At 45.6% G+C, this 21860-nt stretch overlaps 1 protein-coding gene across 5 annotated transcripts in view; it reads left to right on the top strand.

Annotated features, from left to right (window-relative positions):
* The window catches only part of DCAF11 (DDB1 and CUL4 associated factor 11), a 96586-nt gene that overhangs the window by 36797 nt on the left and 37929 nt on the right, over positions 1-21860 (top strand). For all 5 annotated transcript variants that reach the window (XM_073575378.1, XM_073575377.1, XM_073575375.1 and 2 more), the window contains one exon: positions 20770-20891. In XM_073575378.1, coding sequence (XP_073431479.1) covers positions 20770-20891 — 122 coding nt within the window. The remainder of the gene's footprint in view (positions 1-20769; positions 20892-21860) is intronic.

Here is a 21860-nt window from a genome sequence, read left to right as displayed (position 1 = left end):
GGTACAGTGTCCGCTCGTATGGTATAATCGAGTTTACCAATTCAATCCAGGCCCTAAGGGAGGGATCCGAACCCCCCATCCACCGTAGTGCTAGTATCTTCCGTGCCATAAACAATGTCTCCCGCAAGAAAATCCCCACATAATGTCCCCATGTCTCATCATCCCACACCCCAAACAGACAAACCAATGGCTCAAGGGGAATAGGAATTTGTGCCAGGGAGGTTAATAATGATGTCACCTCTTTCCAATAATGTGCTATAATTGGACACTGCCAAATCATGTGAATAAAATCTGCATCTGATGTATGACATCTCAAATACTCCGAAGATCTGACCCATCTTAAAAAGTCGGGTCGGAGTCAAATATGATTGGTTTATAATGTATAGTTGTATCATTCTATTGTTAATTGACGGAGACACCTTAGTTGGTGACTCCAGGATTTCCTCCCACTCCTCTCCCTGTGTATCAGGGATGAGCCTTTCCCATTTCCCCAAACCAAGCATATGGCAGAGTCCGTCCCCACCGATAGCATGTGTGTATACAGAGAGGAGATGAGACCCTGGGGACCCTGTGATTTAAGAATGCCTAACAAGGGCAGAGACAAAATAGCATTATTCATACCGACACATCTGTGCGAATGGCTGATCTCAATTGCAAATATCGGAAGAATTGCGACCTCGGGACATTGCACTTAGTTTGTAATTGTTCAAAAGATAATAATGTACCGCAGTCACATATATCCCCTATCGTAGAAACATCGTGCCGAGGCCAGAATTCGGCAGACGGGTGGACAAGCAGTGCTGGAAAATAACTATTATTCCATAAGGGCATCTCTGCCACAACATCACTAAATCCAACCACCCTCTTAATCTGTCTCCACACTAATCTTGCCAGACGAAGCATGGGTAGCAGACGTGGGACACTAACCTTCTCCAACTCCAAAAACCCCAGTGGACAATCAGCACGTGCGGCATGAAGCAGATGGCTTTCAGAGTTAGGAAGATGACCACTGGGCATCCACTTATTTATCGCTCTGGCCTGTCCCGACAGATAGTACAGAAAAAAATCCGGCAGTGCTGCCCCCCCTTTTTTGGCCTTTGTAGGGTGGACAGCTTGAGCTTTGGCCTGGTTTTCGCCCATATAAAAGACGTAATCTGGGAATTCATATTGGTAAAAAAAGACTTAGGCACCACCACAGCACTGTGTTGAAGAAAGTAGCTAATCTTAGGGAGTAGTATCATTTTAATTAAATTAAAGCGTCCAGCTACAGACAGCGGGAGTTTGCTCCAGATCGCAAATTTGACTTTAAACATCTCTAGTAATGGATAAATATTGAGTTGGAGATCAAATGTGCTGGATTGAGAAATATGAACACCCAGATATTTAAAATGTGGTACAATAGGCAGCAAGGAGAAAGTCTCAAGTCGCGGCATCGGGGTGTGAGAGAGAGGCATTAGAGCAGACTTCTCCCAATTTATATACAGGCCGGAATATTTACTGAATTTAATTATAGTGGCAATCACTCCCGCCAGCGTCTCCTCCGCCTTATCCATATATATTACCATGTCATCGGCATATACAGTGGGGAAAAAAAGTATTTAGTCAGTCAGCAATAGTGCAAGTTCCACCACTTAAAAAGATGAGAGGCGTCTGTAATTTACATCATAGGTAGACCTCAACTATGGGAGACAAACTGAGAAAAAAAAATCCAGAAAATCACATTGTCTGTTTTTTTTTCATTTTATTTGCATATTATGGTGGAAAATAAGTATTTGGTCAGAAACAAGCAATCAAGATTTCTGGCTCTCACAGACCTGTAACTTCTTCTTTAAGAGTCTCCTCTTTCCTCCACTCATTACCTGTAGTAATGGCACCTGTTTAAACTTGTTATCAGTATAAAAAGACACCTGTGCACACCCTCAAACAGTCTGACTCCAAACTCCACTATGGTGAAGACCAAAGAGCTGTCAAAGGACACCAGAAACAAAATTGTAGCCCTGCACCAGGCTGGGAAGACTGAATCTGCAATAGCCAACCAGCTTGGAGTGAAGAAATCAACTGTGGGAGCAATAATTAGAAAATGGAAGACATACAAGACCACTGATAATCTCCCTCGATCTGGTGCTCCACGCAAAATCCCACCCCGTGGGGTCAGAATGATCACAAGAACGGTGAGCAAAAATCCCAGAACCACGCGGGGGGACCTAGTGAATGAACTGCAGAGAGCTGGGACCAATGTAACAAGGCCTACCATAAGTAACACACTACGCCACCATGGACTCAGATCCTGCAGTGCCAGACGTGTCCCACTGCTTAAGCCTGTACATGTCCGGGCCAGTCTGAAGTTTGCTAGAGAGCATTTGGATGATCCAGAGGAGTTTTGGGAGAATGTCCTATGGTCTGATGAAACCAAGCTGGAACTGTTTGGTAGAAACACAACTTGTCGTGTTTGGAGGAAAAAGAATACTGAGTTGCATCCATCAAACACCATACCTACTGTAAAGCATGGTGGTGGAAACATCATGCTTTGGGGCTGTTTCTCTGCAAAGGGGCCAGGCCGCCTGATCCGGGTACATGAAAGAATGAATGGGGCCATGTATCGTGAGATTTTGAGTGCAAACCTCCTTCCATCAGCAAGGGCATTGAAGATGAAACGTGGCTGGGTCTTTCAACATGACAATGATCCAAAGCACACCGCCAGGGCAACGAAGGAGTGGCTTCGTAAGAAGCATTTCAAGGTCCTGGAGTGGCCTAGCCAGTCTCCAGATCTCAACCCTATAGAAAACCTTTGGAGGGAGTTGAAAGTCCATGTTGCCAAGCGAAAAGCCAAAAACATCACTGCTCTAGAGGAGATCTGCATGGAGGAATGGGCCAACATACCAACAACAGTGTGTGGCAACCTTGTGAAGACTTACAGAAAACGTTTGGCCTCTGTCATTGCCAACAAAGGATATATCACAAAGTATTGAGATGAAATTTTGTTTCTGACCAAATACTTATTTTCCACCATAATATGCAAATAAAATGAAAAAAAACCAGACAATGTGATTTTCTGGATTTTTTTTTCTCAGTTTGTCTCCCATAGTTGAGGTCTACCTATCATGTAAATTACAGACGCCTCTCATCTTTTTAAGTGGTGGAACTTGCACTATTGCTGACTGACTAAATACTTTTTTTCCCCACTGTAGGCCTATGGTATCCACCCGATCTGCTATCTCTATACCCATAATGTTATGGGAAGTTCTCATGCGAATTGCCAGAGCCTCTATTGCAAGTCAAAGTGGGCCGGGGAAAGGGGACACCCCTGACGAGTCCCCCTGTGCAGAGAAAAGGATTCAGATATGGAACCATTTACAATGACACGGGCCTCAGGTTTCATATATAATGTATTAACCCATTTTAAAAACCTATCCCCAAAACCATATTTCTGTAACCATGTGTGGAGGAAGGGCCACACAAGGGAATCGAAGGCCTTAGCTGCATCTAACGATGCCAGTGCCCACTTATTGTCCGGCATCAGGGAGCTGTATTTCAGCACCGATTGAACTCGTCTAATATTAATGGAGGTGCTTTTTTCGGGCATAAAGCCAGTCTGGTCAGGGTGTATGAGTTCCAAAATAATTGAGTTCAGCCTGGTAGCCAAGATTTTCGTAAAAATATTATAATCCACATTTACTAAAGATATGGTGCGATAAGACCCACAATCTAAAGAGTCCTTCCCTTCTTTCTTAAGCACTATTATATTGGCTTCATAAAAGGACCTCCCCCTCCAGATCCCCCGAAACACCGACAACAAAAGCGGCACCAAAATCTCCCGGTATTTCCTGTATAGCTCAATAGGGAATCCATCTGGCCCAGGGATGATATGGTGATATTTATGGATAAAGTAGAAGAGACATTACTGCATGTGATCACCACTATAGATAGATTTAGTAAACACTCGGGATTGTACATTAATTGAGATAAATCCGCTTTAATGCCTCTCTCTCATTGTCCAACAGATCAGCTTGAAATGTTATCCCCACTGCCTATTGTGTCTAATTTTAAATACTTAGGAATATGTGTGCCAAAGTGCAGTAGACTTGATTTGCAACTTAATATTCTCCCGCTGCTGGACATAGTCAAGCACAAATTCGCTGTATGGAGTAAACTACCATTATCTGTCTCTGGACATATAAATTTGAATAAATGATACTACTTCCGAAGCAGCTTAATTACTCCCTCCAACATAGTGCCGTACTGGTTCCTAGATCTTTCTTCTCAAGCTAAATTCACTAACTACATCCTTTATATGGGGGAAAGCTAGACCTAAACTCAAATTATCCCTGCATAGGTCTAAACAAATGTGGGGATAGGCATTACCGGACTTTTTTTGTATTATTTGGCCGGACAGATCAGGGCTTTGAATAAATGGATGCCCGGGGGTTATTTACCAAATTCAGAGAGCCACCTGGCCCATGCTGCGAAGATTGATTGCCCGTTGGGTTTTTGGAAGCGGATAAACCCAGTACTTCTAGATTACTACCACTACTTCGGTTAGCACGGTCGGTCTATAGAAACAGGCAATAAAGGTGGTCCACTTTGATGGCATTATAGCCAAAATGCCATTATGGTATAATATGTACTTCCCGGGGCTATTAAATCACCCGTCCGCTCAATTTTGGACTTCACATGGTGTCTCCTCGGTAAATGATTTATATGATCAAGGCATCCTAATGTCCTTTGAACAATTGAAAATCAGGTATAATATCCCAAAACCCCAGTTCTTTTCCTATCTGCAACTCAGATCAGCAATTCAATCACATTTACGTAATGTAAATATAACGCAAATAATATCATCCTTCCCACTAATAGGGATCCTTAAATCACAGGGACCCCAAGGTCTTAGCTCTGCTTTATATACATACATGTTATCCGTGGGTGCTGATTCTGCTTCATTGACAGTACGAGAAAAATGGAGACTCCTTGTTCCTGATCTCCAAGATGAGGACTGGGAGACGATCCTTGAATCCCCAACTAAGTTATCCCCGTCGGCTAATAATAAAATGATCCAAATGTGTATAATACAGCAATCATATTTAAACCCAATACGGCTATTTAGAATGAGGTGGTCTCGCTCTTCATAATGCCTAAGATGTCATACAGTAGATGCAGACTTTATTCATATGGCATGTCCAGTTATCCTGTCTTTTTGGAACGAGGTAACCTCGTTGTTGACCTCTCTTGTACATACTCCCGTATGAATCCATTAGTGTGCTTATTTGGTGTGCTGGAGGAAGAGGTGGGGATACCATGTTAAAATCTTTCTGAGAGAGACACTTTTCTTAGCAAGGAAAATATTATCCTTACGCTGGATGGGTAATACGCATCCATCTCTTAGGGCCTGGATTGAGTTAGAAAACTCAATTATACCTTATGAGCGAACATTATACCAGAATAGGGACTGCTTAGGGAAATTTAATAAAATTTTGGATATATGGAACTCGTCGCACCTCACTATACACTCCCTGACAGAAGTTATGTTGCTTATCCATGTTATGTAAATTAAAGCTTATAACCTGACGTTAAATTCATCCATTGGTTGTATAAATTATTCTTTTGAAAGCTGAAACCCTCCGAAATGTGGTTTAGGTTAAGAAAATAAATTGGCATCAATGCAGAAATATTGATCGTTTAATGGACACAGAATGGTCAGATTTTGGCAAGACAAAAGTTTTGTCGGCCACAGAAAGTAATGTGATATTCAAACAAATAATTAACTTAAAATTCAAATATGTTGCATAACATTGGTGAATGAAGTTGTGGTGCTATTAGTCATATTTAATATTTTGTGTGACTTCCATGAGCTTGAAGGACTGCATCCATGCGGTTCAACATACAATTTATTAATTAAGTCATCAGGAATAGCAAAGAATGCAGTCTTACATGCCTCCCGAAGTTCATCTAGATTCTTTGGTTTTTGTCTTCCAAGCTTCCTCTTTCATCCTACCCCAAACATGCTCAATGATGTTCATGTCTGGTGACTGGGCTGGCCAGTCCTTGAGCACCTTGATCTTATCTCCTTCGCCTCATTGGAGGACACAGGTAATGTGGGTGTATGCTACTGCCGCCTGGAGGCTGACACTAAGTGAATGACATAAAAAGGTTAGCTCCTCCGCAGTATGCACCCTCGCCTCGGTTGCAGGCGAAACCAGTTCTTGCTTAGTGTCCATTGGAGGCACACGTCTGGTCTTTTTTTCCAGACTCTCTCGCTTTTTCCATGAAGATAAGACAGGGGCAACGGACCCTATTGAAAGAGTCCGATTTCCCCAAACTAACAACGGGCGAGCACGTGCGAGTGTCGCCTCCACGTATCCTTTCCCGCTACGTGGGACATGATGTCGGACTGAGCCCTGACCACCCTAAGGTAGTGAAACCCTAGGCTGTACAGAGGCCTACGAACAGTCCGTGCGGCCCCCACTGCATCATCATTGCCAGACAGCGGTGATAGAAGGTGGCGGACAGTCCCTCTCCTCATCCCCTATAGGGAAGATGGAGTTAGGGCGCCTGCACCGTTCTTACGCTTTTTTGCAGTCCCCCCCCCTAACCTGAGGATCAAGATGGATGTCTAGGGGTGAGGCATGGAAGGTGGTGGGCTGGGAGGGCTCCTGTAGACCCCCGGGGTCGGCACTCCTGGTGGCGCCGTTTTCGGACATCCCCGGGCTTCCATGGGTTGCGCCACATAGCGTGGCAGCTGGCGGTGCATGTTTTTTCTGTCTATGCCCGATTTCCGACGGTCCCGCCCCGGGTCTGGGCGCACGCCGAAATTTAGTCCCCGACTTTTGCCGGAGCTAGGCCGCAGGCAGAAGTCCCGCCCCCTGTGACGCGGCCACTTCCGGTGGACCCGGGGCCTCGGGCGGATGTCAAAAATTTAGTCCCCGGCTGTTGCCAGAGCTAGGCCGTGGACAGAAGTTCCGCCCCATGACGTCCCAGCGGCCGCCTCTTTGTCCGAAGGCCCGCCCACACGCCGAGGCGCGCTTTATTTTTAAAAAAAAGCAGCTGATCGGCAGGCTGGAAGCCTGACAGGATCCAGGACGGGGGACACAGGACTGGGGTAACTGCTACCCCTGGAGGAAGGCCACCCTCTGTGTTTTCCAGAGGCTAAGAAGCTTTTTGCCCTTGACATATCACTTACCAGCCAGCATGTCCAGAAAAGCTAAGGCACACACGTTTTTGTACTTTGCGTGCACCTCCTGTCAGTCCACCTTCCCACATGCACAAACCAAACAGATGTGTGAAGCTTGCGATTCCGAACGTGCCCAGGAGCCCTCCCCTGCGACCGAGCCCCCCGGAATGGGCTGTCTCTGTCGCAGTCCATGGCATCGCTTATGAGAGCAATCGAGTCCCTTTGAGCCCCAGATAGGGGCAGGGATAGCAGCTCACCTGTGTTAGAGGGGTCCTCCACCTCACAGGAGCCTCCGGCCTGCAGGGGCCGCTCTCGCTCTAGGCAGACGCAGGAGAAAACAAACCCACACAGCGTCTCCCGGTCCATCTGGTGCTTCAGCATCCATAAGCTCAGCCTCTCGCTCACCTTCACCAAGGGTCGTTAACGGGAGCTCAGATTACGACTCGGATGAGCCGCTTGATTCGGTTACTCCAGAGTACCGGGAAACATTGAGGCTGTCAACCAGACCCTTGGGATTGAAAATGATTCCCCCTTGGCCTCAGGTCACAAGGTCTCATTTAAGCGAGCAAAGCAGCCGCATAGAGTATTTGACTGTCACCCCGAGTTTGAGGACATAGTGCAACAACACAGGGAGCGGCCCGACAAGCGTTTCTCAGGGCAAAAGGCGCTCGAGGCGATGTATTCGTTCGCCCCTGATCTCCACAAGAAGTGGGCAGAGTCCCCAACGGTAGATCCACCCGTGTCATGCTTGGCCTCTAAAACCCTGTTATCCATACCTGGTGGGTCCTCTATCAAGGATCCCACTGACCGTCTCATAAAGAGCCTGGCTCACTCAGTGTTTGAGGCATAAGGTTCAGCACTCTCCCCCTCGTTTGCAGCAACTTGGCTAGCGAAGGCTATGATGGCTTAGTCAGAATCATTGAACAGAGCCCTGCAGGGTATGGACCTACCAGCAGAGGTATCAGAGATGGCAAATCAAATCACTTTGGCCGGGGACTACCTAATCAATGCATCTTTGGATGCGGCCAGCTGCGTGGCACTCGCTGCGACAAATGCGATCTCCATTAGGAGGGCTTTATGATTGAAGACATGGCGGGCAGACACAACTTCCAAGAAATCCCTGACTTCCTTGCCTTATCAGAGCGGGCGTCTGTTTGGGGAGAAGTTGGATCAGCTCATCTCTGATTCCACTGGTGGAAAGAGCAGTTTTCTCCCTCAGCAAAAGGTCAAACAACCGTTTCGTCACCAACCTCAGACATGGTTTCGGTCCTTTCGCAACCCCGGGTGGGCTGCAGCGACCGATCCCGCCGCTTCCGGTCATCCCAGCCAGGACAGAAATCGGCAGGTTTCATATAGAACTAACCCGTTGGGGAGAATACGTACCCACCAGCCTAGATCAAGAGGACCTAGGTCCCAGATATCTTCAGCCAAATGACTCGAGGCAATTTCAAGGCGACTCCGGCAAGGTAGGCGGCCGCCTGCTTTGGTTTCGCCACGCCTGGCTCTCTGTCACACACGACACATGGGTAAGAGAGCTGGTGTCCTCGGGGTACAAGATAGAATTCATCAAATACCCCCCAAAACGGTTTTTTCTTTCCTGTCCTCCCAAAGTAATTGCCCGAGCAAGGGCCTTACTCGAGGCCATAAAATTACTCCAGCACAACGGAGTCATTGTCCCCGTACCGGAGAACGAAAAATATCAGGGGTTCTACTCCAATCTGTTCACGGTGCCCAAAAAAGATGGGGCCGTCAGGCTCATTCTGGACCTAAAGCTCCGGAACAAGATTATCAGGATACGGCATTTTCGGATGGAGTCTCTCCGTTCAGTCATATCTGCTGTGGTACAGTAAAGGGTGTTTTACTGGATGGGAGATACATTTTTCCCAGCAGATTAATATTTGGCCGGGTTTTTCCCTAAAGACAGGACCTGCAATGATGTCATGGTCATGTGATCAACCCATGTGATGTCTACCTCACTTGTGGGAGGGGTTATAGGCTATGTAAAAGAGGTTAGTATTTGGCACATGGTGAGGTTGTGTCTGGAAGTTACAGGAACTTGGCTGGACTTATCCTGAACTTGTACACAGGATCCCCGTGCTGCAGGACTATAGCAGCAAGACTCCCAACAACCCTGGAAATGGCACCTGGCGGATGCCGCAGGACCTGACAGCCACTTAGCTAAGCCCGTCCCGTGCAAAGAGTGAGTCTGGGACCAGTGGTTCTCCAAGCTGGAGTAAGTTTATGTTTTTCCTTATTTTCTGTTAACCTGCTGTTTGCAACGTGACATTAAACCACTGAAATTGGACTTTAAGCCTGTGTGTTGCCTCGTTACTGCAGCCCTGCCATTACCTACCAGAGTGAATCCCTACACTGCCATGGGGCAGGGAGAATACTTGGCCTCTATCGACATCCAAGACGCCTACTTACACATCCCCATTATTTCCCCGAACTAGAGGTTTCTGCTCTTCGCTATCAACGGCCTACATTTTCAGTTCGCAGCACTGCCCTTCGAGTTGGCAACCGCTCCCAGGGTATTCACAAAAGTCATGGCAGTCGTCATGGCCACCCTGCACTCCCGGGGCATAGTTGTCTTTCCTTATTTAGACAACCTCTTGTTCAAGGGCCCCTCATTTTGGGCATGCGAGGAGAGTGTCAGCATCACGCTAGATACTCTTTCCCGCTTATGATGGTTGGTCAATCTGAAAAAGTCATCCCCTGTTCCAGCTCAGAGGATTTCCTTCTTAGGAATGATCTTCGACACTTTCCGAGGGTTGGTAATTCTCCCTCACAACAAGGCCCTAGCTCTCCAGCAGGGAGTCCGGAAACTGCGCCAACCAGTCCCTCATACCATCCGTTTCTGCATGAGGATCCTAGGGAAGATGATGGCAGCAATGGAGGCAATTCCATTTGCCCAGCTCCATCTTCGCCCCCTGCAGCACGCCCTCTTATCAGCCTGGGACAAAAGTCCATTCTCTCTCGATCGCCGGTGCTGGTTGTCCACGCGGGTCAGACAGACACTCGGGTGGTGGACATCCAGTGCCTCACTTCTCCAGGGCAAGCCCTTTCCCCCCCAGACCAGTGGCTTGTGGTCACAACCGACGCCAGCCTCCTCGGCTGGGGACGGTGGTCGCTGCAGGAGGCACGCCTCCCGATCAACTTGTTGGAAATACGGCAATCCAGCTAGCTCTGCGACAGTTTCATCACCTTCTAGCAGGCCGGTCCGTTCGGATTCAGTCAGACAACGCCACGGCTGTGGCGTACATAAATCATTAGGGGGACACCCGCAGCAGAGCAGCCATGCACGAGGTAGGGCATGTGCTTCAATGGGCCGAGAGAAACCACTCGGCGATATCGGCAGTCCACATCCCGGGCGTAGAGAACTGGGCAGCAGACTTCAGCCGGGGACGCCTAATGTGGACCTGATGGCCGCCAGAGTGAACGCCAAAGTACCAGCGTTTGTCGCTCGATCCCGGGACCCACAGGCAATTGCCATAGATGCGTTGGTTCTGCAATGGAACCAGTTTTGCCTCCCATACCTATTTCCCCCGCTGCCACTACTTCCGAGAGTCATAAAGATCATCAAGCCGGAAGGGGTTCCAATGATTCTGCTGGCCCCAGATTGGCTCGTCGAGCGTGGTACGCAAATCTGGTACAGCTACTCGCCGACGTTCCTTGGCGCCTGCCAGAGCGCTCAGACCTACTGTCCCAGGGCCCGATCTACCACCCGAACTCAGGGGCCCTGTGTTTGACGGCTTGGCCGTTGAATCTTGGATTCTAGCCCAGGCTGGGTTCGGCCGCAATGTGGTTGCTACAGTGGATAGTGCCCGGAAGCCGGCCTCAGGACCTATTTATCATCACACCTGGAAGGTCTTTTTCACATGGTGTTCGAACCATGGTTCTCCACTGAGATTTTCTATTCCCAACATATTGGCTTTTCTCCAGTCTGACCTAGACTCAGGCTTGGCCCCAAGCTCCCTCAGGAGACAAATATCGCCTTATCCGTTCTATTCCAGCGCACGATTGCTACCAAACTCCAGGTAATGACTATCATTCAGGGAGTCTCTCACTTGGTACCTCATTATAAGGCGCCCCTGGACGCTTGGGACCTTAACCTGGTCCTAAGTGTTCTACAGGAAGCTCCATTTGAACCATTACAGGAGGTCTCTTTAGCCTACCTTTCCTGGAAGGTAGTATTTCTTGTGGCGATAACGTCAATCAGGCGGGTCTCAGAGCTGGCAGCTCTATCCTGCCGAGCACCATTTCTGGTCTTCCACAAGGATAAGGTGGTTCTCAGACCAACCCCTCCCTTTCTGCCGAAGGTCGTTTCATATTAATGAGGATATTGTCTTGAACTCATTTGTCCAGCACTGGTACACCGCGTGGAAAAGGCTCTTCATACGTTGAACCTGGTGAGAGCTCTTAGGAGGTACGTGTCGCGGACGGCACCCTTTCGCCAGACGGACACGCTGTTCGTGCTTCCCAAGGGGCGCAGGAAGGGACTCACTGCCTCAAAATCGACCATAGCCAGGTGAATTCGCTTGACTATTCAGGAGTCTTACCACATCAGTGGCACACCAGTTCCAGCAGGGATCAGAGCGCACTCTACTCGGGCAGTGGGCGCCTCTTGGGCTCTTCGGCACCAGGCATCGGCGGAACAGGTTTGCAAGGCTGCAACCTGGTCCAGCTTGCACACATTTGCAAAGCACTACAATATCCATACTCAGGCTTCGGCAGATGCGAGTCTGGGTAGAAGGATTCTCCAAGCAGCGGTGGAGCACCTCTAAAACAGGAGGTGCATGTAGCTTGGATCGGTGAGTCAACTTCCCACCCAGGGACTGCTTTAGGACGTCCCAAAGTACCTGTGTCCCCCAATGAGGCGAAGGAGAAACATGGATTTTTGTGATAAACTCACCGTTAATTCCTTTTCTCCGAGACACTCATTGGGGGACACAGCACCCACCTTGATAGCCAGTTGGCTCTTTATTTACCTTATTTATTAATATGTATTTGTAACGGGGTCTACCAAGCTGGGGTACCTCTTTCAGTACCACCCCGTGTTTTCGGAGGTCCGCTCTGCGTTGGCTGGAGTCTGAATGAATGACGCTGGCTGGAATTCCTTGGTTACATGGGCGTATATAAAAGATCACTGCTTCTCCATGTATTTCCAGTCTGACAACACTTTACTCACAGGACCCAGAATATATCACACAGATTCAGAGGGCCGGCCAATAGAAAAGCAGCAGGCCAGACATACATTACAAAAGCCACAGGTGGCCGGAGCCTGCCGATGTTTACTGTGGGAATTACAAAGGTGGGGGGAGGGCGGACAAAAGGAGAATATCGTGTCCCCTCTGCCCAGGGGCGCAGCCTGTGAACTGATGCATTAGGGACATGCATCTCACATGGAACCTATTATACATACATATAACTGCACAACATATTCTGGGTGCTGAGTGGTTCTGTAACACGTAACAGTATTTATAATACTAGGTGGGTTTTTTCTAGACATGTTGTCACCTGCATTAAGGTTGATATGTCTGTTGTGATCTCCTACTGCTTTACGGTGAGTTTATCACAAAAATCCATGTTTTTGCCTGGAAGAACTTTGTTGTAGAGATGGATGGTAGAGATGGAGCACCATCCTGTTGCAGAATTTGACCCCTTTTATGATTTGGAATATAAGAGGTAGCTAATACTTCTTGATATTTTAGGCTATTGATATTGCCTTCCACCTTGCAAATGTTTCACACACCCCCATACTGAATGTAACCCCACACCATGATCTTTCCACCACCAAATTTAACTGTTTTCTGGGTGTATTTTGGATCCATACGAGCTCCAGTAGGTCTCCTGCAGTATTTGCAGCGGCTGTGGTGTAATTCTACTGAAGATTCATCAGAGAAATCCACCTTCTGACACTTTTCCAGCGTCCATCTTTATAGCAGACTGTGGGACTTTGCAAATGCCACACTTTTTTTATTTGCCTTTTGTTTAGTGCTGGTTTCTGGGCACTGATTCGACCATGAAGGCCATTTCGAGACAGAATACTACAAACTGTTCTAGTTGAAACATGGACTTGAGGTGACCAGGCGTGTTGGAGCTCTGCTGCAGTGGAAGAGGGGCTTGCTTGGATTTTCTAACCAACAAACGTTCCTCCTGAGCAGTTGTCTTGCGGGGTCTGCCGGACCTGGGCTTGTAAAACATATCTCCAGTCTCTTCGAATCTTTTTTTAATTCTTTGTATTTGACGCTGAGACACATTAAAGGTGCCAGCCACCTCTGCAGTGGATCTGGTCTTCTGCCTTTTGATAATCCAGGCTTTGGTCACAGGGTGGATTTTTGGCATGTCAAGAGCTCAAGTGGCAGCTCAAGTGAAGGTCTGGGGTGCTGGATTTCTTTTTATACACACCCACTAATTAACTGATCATTTACTGAGCAAAGGTGAGTATGTAAACTTGGATTGGGTGCATTATATGACCAGGCGACAAAACTTTTGTCTTGCCAAAATCTGACCATTCTGTGTCCATTAAATGATCACTATTTCTGCATTGATGGCAATTTATTTTCTTAATCTAAACCACATTTCGGAGGGTTTCAGCTTTCAAAAGAATAATTTATACAACCAATGGATAAATTTATTTACATAGCATGGATACGCGACATAACTTCTGTCAGGGAGTGGATCATCACGTAGTTAATGACCTAGCTCCAATATGATAGAGATAGTGGTAAAGTATACATTGGTTCACACTACGCAGTAACATATTATTAACCATATGGAAATTGTTTTTGGCTGTAAGGTAGTTTTAGTGTTCTATTTTAAGGATAGGTACTTTAGTTGTACTGTAATATTTCGAGTTCTGTATGACCAAGTATGTGTATTAATATTTGTATTACCGAAAACTCATTGTTATACGCTTACTGTTTTCCATAACTATTATGGTGAGCGAGTATATGCTGATTTGGTGATATGCAAACTGTGTATGTTTTCCGTTCTTTCTTTGTTTAATCCCTTCACGACCTTTGACGCCATGTAGGCGTCATGAAAAGTCGTGCCAGAACGACCCATGACGCCTATGTGGCGTCATGACTTTAAACCCCCCCTGCGGGTCGGGTGACCTAGGTCACTGAAAGGTCACCCGACCCACAGATACAGGGGGTTTTGTTCTTCACCACAGGGGGCGTGGCTTCGCCCCCATTTGGCTACTATCGCTCTGATTGGCTGTTAAAAGTGAAACAGCCAATCAGAGTGATAGTAATATTTCATCAATGAAAATTGATGAAATATTACAATCCAGCCATGGCCGATGCTGCAGTAGCATCGGACATGGCTGGAGACCGTGATCCGAACCCCCCCCATCGACTCACGGGGCCGATCGGCCCCCGATACCGACTGACGACGGCAATGTGCCGCCGCCGTCATCATCGGCTCCCCTCCCCCTTCTCTGCTACCCCCACCTTCCGACCCCCCCCCCCGGTACCTCCGATGTCCCTCTCCGCCTCCCGGTGTCCTGCGGTCCCGGACCATGGGCGCCGCCATCTTGAAAATGTCGGGCGCATGCGCAGTCCGCCCGCCGGCTGCAATTTCCCTTCATTCTATTATGATCACTGTGATAAACTCTCACAGTGATCAAAATAGAATGAAAAGTAAATAAACCCCCCGTTTATCACCCCCATAGGCAGGATCAACTAATAAAATAAAGAAATTATTTTTATTTTTATTTTTCCATTAGGGTTAGGGTTGGAAAGAGGGTTAGGGTTGGAAAGAGGGTTAGGGTAGGAAAGAGGGTTAGGGCTGGGTTGGAAAGAGGGTTAGGGTTGGAAAGAGGGTTAGGGTTGGAAAGAGGGTTGGAATTAGGGTTAGGGTTGGAATTAGGGTTACGGATAGGGTTAGGGGTGTGTTGGGGTTATGGTTAGGGTTGGGATTAGGGTTAGGGTTGTGTTGGGGTTAGGGGTGTGTTGGGGTTAGGGTTGGAGTTAGAATTGTGGGGTTTCCACTGTTTAGGCACATCAGGGGGTCTCTAAACGCGACATGGTGCAACCATTGATACCAGCCAATTTTGCGTTCAAAAAGTCAAACGGTGCTCCCTCCTTTCCAAGCCCCGACGTTTGCCCAAACAGTGGTTTACCCCAACATATGGGGTATCAGCGTACTCAGGAAAAATTGCACAACAACTTTGGTGGTCTAATTTCTCCTGTTACCCTAGGGAAAATAAAAAATTGGGGGCTAAAAAATTATTTTTTTGGAAAAGAAATGATTTTTTTTATTTTCACGTCTCTGTGTTATAAACGTCTGTGAAGCACTTGGGGGTTCCAAGTGCTCGCCAGACATCTAGATAAGTTCCTTGGAAGGTCTAGTTTCCAAAATGGGGTCACTTGTGGGGGTTTCTACTGTTTAGGCACATCAGGGGCTCTGCAAACGTAACGACGACCGCAGACCTTTGCATCAAAGTCTGCATTTCTAAATGTAACTACTTCCATTCTCAGCCCTTACGTGCGCCCAAACAATGGTTCCTCCCCGCATATGGGGTACCAGCATACTCAGGACAAACTGGACAACAACTTTTGGGGTCCAATTTCTCCTGTTACCCTTGGGAAAATAAAAATTTGCGAGCTAAAAAATCATTTTTTGAGGAAAAAAAATGATTTTTTATTTTCACGGCTCTGCGTTATAAACTTCTGTGAAGCACTTGGGGGTTCAAGGTCCTCGCCATACATCTAGATAAGTTCCTTGGGGGGTCTAGTTTCCAAAATGGGGTCACTTGTGGGGGGTTTCCACAGTTTAGGTACATCAGGGGCTCTGCAAATGTAACATGACGCCCGCAGACCATTCCATCAAAGTCAGCATTTCATAATGTCACTACTTCCCTTCCGAGCCCCGACGTGTGCCCAAACAGTGGTCCCCACCCACATATGGGGTATCAGCGTACTCAGGACAAACTGGACAACAACTTTTGGGGTCCAGTTTCTCCTGGTACCCTTGTGAAAATAAAAAATTGTGCACTAAAAAATAATTTTTGGAGATAAAAAAAATATTTTTTATTTTCACGGCACTGCGTTATAAACTTTTGTGAAGCACTTGGGGGTTCAAAGTGCTCACCACACATCTAGATAAGTTCCTTGGGGGGTCTAGTTTCCAAAATGGGGTCACTTGTGGGGGGTTTCCACAGTTTAGGCACACCAGGGGCTCTACAAATGTAACATGACGCCCGCAAACCATTCCATCAAAGTCAGCATTTCATAATGCCACTACTTCCCTTCCGAGCCACGACGTGTGCCCAAACAGTGGTCCCCACCCACATATGGGGTATCAGCGTACTCAGGACAAACTGGACAACAACTTTTGGGGTTCAATTTATCCTGTTACCCTTGTGGAAAAAAAATTGCTGGCTAAAAATCATTTTTTTTAGCAAAAAAAATGATTTTTTGTTTTCACGGCTCTGCATTATAAACTTCTGTGAAGCACTTGGTTTTTCAAAGTGCTCACCACACATCTAGATAAGTTCCTTGGGGGGTCTAGTTTCCAAAATGGGGTCACTTGTGGGGCGTTTCCACAGTTTAGGTACATCAGGGGCTCTGCAAATGTAACATGATGCCTGCAGACCATTCCATCAAAGTCTGCATTCCAAAACGTCACTACTTCCCTTCCGAGCCCCGACGTGTGCCCAAACAGTGGCCCCCACCCACATATGGGGTACCAGCATACTCAGGACAAACTGGACAGCAACTTTTGGGGTCCAGTTTCTCCTGGTACACTTGTGAAAATAAAAAATTGTGCACTAAAAAATATTTTTTTGAGTTAAAAAAAAAAATTTTATTTTCACGGCACTGGGTTATAAACTTTTGTGAAGCTCTTGGGGGTTCTAAGTGCTTACTATGCATCTAGAAAAGTTCCTTAGGGGATCTAGTTTCCAAAATGGGGTTATTTGTGGGGGAGCTCCAATGTTTAGGCACACAGGGGCTCTCCAAACACGACATGGTGTCCGCTAACGATTAGAGGTCATTTTAATTTCAAAAAGTCAAATGGCGCTCCTTCCCTTCTGAGCCCTGCCATGCGCCCAAACAGTGGTTCCCTCCCACATATGGGGTATCGGTGTACTCAGAACACATTGCACAACAACTTTTGTGGTCCAATTTCTCCTGTTACCCTTGCGAAAATAAAAAATAGCGTGATAAAAAGTCATTTTTGAGGAAAAAAAATGATTTTTTATTTTCACTGCTCTGCGTTATAAACGTCTGTGAAGCACCTGGAGGTTCAAAGTGCTCACTACACATCTAGGTAAGATCCATAAGGGGTCTAGTTTCCAAAATGGGGTCACTTGTGGGGGTTTTCACTGTTTAGGCACACAGGGGCTCTCCAAACGCGACATGGTGTCCGATAACGATTGGAGCTAATTTTCCATTCAAAAGGTCAAATAGCGCTCCTTCACTTACGGACCCTGTCGTGAGCCCAAACAGTGGTTTATGACGACATATGAGGTATCGATGTATTCAGGAGAAATTGCCCAACACATTTTAGGATCCATTTTATCCTGTTGCCCATGTGAAAATGAAAAAACTGAGGCTAAAAGAAAATTTTTGTGAAAAAAAAAGTACTTTTTTTTTTTACCGAACAATTTGTGAAGCACCTGGGGGTTCAAAGTGATCACTATGCATGTAGATAAGTTCCTTGGGGGGTCTAGTTTCCAAAATGGGGTCACTTGTGGGGGAGCTCCAATGTTTATGCACACAGGGGCTCTCCAAACTCTACATGGTGTCCGCTAAATATTCCAGCATGTTTTCCATTCAAAAGTCAAATTGTGCTCCTTCCCTTCTGAGCCCTGCCGTGCGCCCAAACAGTGGTTTATGAACACGTATGAGGTATCGGTGTACTCAGGAGAAATTGCCCAACAAAGTTTAGGATCCATTTTATCCTGTTACCCATGTGAAAATGAAAAAATTGATGCTAAAAGAAAATTTTTGTTGTAAAAATTTAAATGTCCATTTTTTCTTTCCACGTTGCTTTAGTTCCTGTGAAACACCTGAAGGGTTAATAATCTTCTAGAATGTAGTTTTGAGTAGCTTGAGGGGTGCAGTTTTTAGAATGGTGTCACTTTTGGGTATATTCTGCCATATAGACCCCTCAAAGTGACTTCAAATGTGATGTGGTCCCTAAAAAAATGGTTTTGTAAATTTTGTTGTAAAAATGAGAAATCGCTGGTCAACTTTTAACCCTTATAACTTCCTAACAAAAAAAAAATTTGTTTCCAAAATTGTGCTGATGTAAAGTAGACATGTGGGAAATGTTATTTAGTTACCACTTTGTGTAACATAACTCTGGTTTAACAGAATAAAAATTCAAAATGTGAAAATTGCAACATTTTCTAAATTTTTACCAAATTTTGGATTTTTTCACAAATAAACGCAAAAATTATCGACCTAAATTTACCAGTAACATGAAGCCCAATATGTCATGAAAAAACAATCTCAGAATCGCTAGGATCCGTTGAAGTGTTCCTGAGTTATTACCTCATAAAGGGACACTGGTCAGAATTGCAAAAAATGGCCAGGTCATTAAGGTCAAAATAGGCTGGGTGATGAAGGGGTTAATAAATAAATTTTAAAAAAGAATGCTTTACTGAAATATTTACAGTTGATCTCCTAATATGTGTGCTATGTTGGCAAACTCATTTGGCTTCCAAAACTGGTAAAATAGCATTTAATATGGCACTTGCTTCGGTTTTAGATTTTAATGGATGCAAAAAACACTGCATACTACAGGGTGGGTCATTTATATGGATACACCTAAATAAAATGGGAATGGCTGGTGACCCAGATCGGCGCGCTGAATTTGCAGAATGGGCAAAACAAAAATTGGAACAGGAACCTCAGTTTACACAGAACATTATGTACAGTGATGAGGCAAACTTTTTTGGGTGGGCCATTTATATGGATACACCTAAATAAAATGGGAATGGTGACAGTTTTCTTGCGTAGGGTGTCTTGCAATGAAATCTGCTGCAATGACCCGGGTACTGCGTTCACCAGACATCAGCACAATTTCTATCCGCTCCTCACGTGTTAACCTCTGCAACATGTCAATGGCTGTAAACAAAGAGAAACTTATAAATAACTCATGAAAGAATAACGTTACATTAAAACCAAGCACACCATTGTTTTTCTTGTGAAATTCTCAATAAGTGACGTGTCACGTGACCCTCTTCCCATTTAAAAAATAAAGTTGAATCCAAAATGGCCGCCATGGTCACCACCCATCTTGAAAAGTTTTCCCCTTCCCATATGCTAATGTGCCACAAACAGGAAGTTGATATCACCAACCATTCCCATTTTATTTAGGTTTACCCATATAAATGGCCCACCCTGTATATTTATATTGATTTTATTGATTTTTGTATGAAGCATCTTTGCACACAGAATGTCATTTTGCTTTTTTGGAAGAAAGGCAAATACGCTTGTTCATCGGGCAAAATAATCTTTTGCGCAGCACAGAAGATCATTGTTTTCGGCGGTGCATTGTCCCGTGTAAACAGTACTTATACTGCCGAAAACTAACCGCCTGATCTATTATAGAGCGCTCAGTGCACATCATTTACTTTAGCCTGCTTATGTAAATGGGTTATTAAATGACTGCAGATCAGTAAGGGTTTTGTGATCGCGGTCATTTCATACCGCCAGTCTGTCCATGTAAGCGGACCACTATTGTAGAGGAGGTCATAGATTTTCAGTGTCCTGAGAATCCTCTGAACGGTACAACTGTTTCAATACATGTCTGACTGTTTCGCATTATGCATTTTACTCAAAATATTGTCTAACCATTTTTTTGGTTAGGTTAACGAAATAAAAACATATTTTCAATCCATGAAATAAAAATTAGGAAGTCACTTCCACCCATGGATCAGCCAGGCATTGTCAATAGTCGGGTTGGATGCTCGGGCTCTTTCAACTCCTGTAGCTGATGACTCAGTTCTTACACAGCTTTACAGAAGCAGAGCATATTAAATATTGCATATTTATTAGAGAAATGGCCACTAAACAGTGTACTGAGCTGTGGTTTTCTGCTCTCTACTTCTGGCCGTCGCAGGACCTACGAATCAAATGATTGGTGAGAGTGCCCCGATGATGGATCCCCACCTGTCTTACAGATGGGTCATCACAATCCAAGTCTGGGAAGACTCCTTAAAATAGATCTAATGTCAGTGGGCATCTATGACGTGAGGGGACCATTACTTACCCAAATAAAAACCAGCTCCTAGCACTTTAACAGTTGCTGTACCCCTTTTAGTTTTGAGAGCCTTATTATTATATCTTGCATATTGCATTAGATGCCACCTAATGTGTACAATCCAATGTAAGTATAGGTAGTATATTCTGTCCTTTATCAGTCAAATTACTTTTAACGTTAACCATTTAGTTGACACCTATCCTGACATCCACTTTTCAGGATCATTTCATTATACTTTTGCAAAAGTAAAAACACATCACACACCTCCTCAAGTATTCTCCCATTATTCCACACTTATACTGGTCAGGGATCTTTTCATTCTCCCAATTCATAGTAAGTGAATGTGGCCTTCTTATTAATCTTTTTTATCCTCTGTATTTCAGGGGGCAGGTTCGGCTAGTGCAGGGAGGGGGGCCCGCCAGCTTGCACTTGGTGCAGTCGCTGTCGGATTCCGATGATGACAGTGCTTGGGAGGGCTGCTTGGGAGACCGCTACAATCCTCCTGGTAAGTAATAATTAAAGATCTTCAAACTTTTTTCTCACAATTAATTGTTTCTTATAGGTCTCAATGCATAATTATTCTGAGATTCACATGACCATATAATAATAATGATCTAATCACTAGCTTTTTTGCCTGATTCATGATGACTAGGAACATTAGTATTGTGGTTGTGAGGCTAGGCTGCTGAGGTGTTCCAACAACCAATTCCAACTATTTATATTTTTATGTAGCTCTTTCATAGACAAGTCCAGCAGCACCATTACATAGCCACTCTGTTCTTCCTTTACTGAGAAATCAGAGTTTTACTTGATATGCAAATGAGGCTAAAGATCTGAAGTCTCTGTCACTCCAGCTCTGTTCACCACCCAATGTTACCTCCTCCTTGAGCTTGACTGATGGCTTTTTTGCCTCAAGTCACACAACATAGATTCCGTCAGTCAAAGTGTAGGTGGCGGCAGCGCTGGTTGAGGAACTCAGTTGGGGTGACAGAGGCTTCAGATCTACAAGTAGCTCTTCAGCATCATTTGCATATGAATTTAGAGGCTGATTTCTCAGTATTGGAGGAACTGACTGGCCATGTAAAGGTATTGCTTAACTTGTCTTCGAAATAGTTAAATGCACATATAAATATTTTGGGTGGGTGAAAATCTTGCTGACAGATTCCCTTTAAATTAAACCTTTTTATACATTGGACGGTTTAGTACGTCCGATGTCAGTATCCCCTGTTTTGATGTGGGCTCCGGCGGTGAGCCCACCTCAAAGCCGGGACGTGTCAGCTGTTTTGAACAGCTGATATGTGCCCGCAATAGCCACGGGCGGATTCTCGATCCGCCCGCGGCTATTAATTAGTTAAATGCCGCTGTCAAACTCTGACAGCGGCATTTAACAAGCTCTTCCGGCCATTCGGCCGGAAATACGCGCACCGCTGACCCCCGTCACGTGATCAGGGGTCATCGGTTCGTTGTTCATGCC

This window comes from Dendrobates tinctorius, unplaced genomic scaffold, assembly GCF_039654945.1.
Source record: "Dendrobates tinctorius isolate UK_male_01 unplaced genomic scaffold, ASM3965494v1 ptg000044l, whole genome shotgun sequence".
Lineage (NCBI taxonomy): Eukaryota > Metazoa > Chordata > Amphibia > Anura > Dendrobatidae > Dendrobates > Dendrobates tinctorius.
This window is presented reverse-complemented; position numbering and strand designations above follow the sequence as displayed.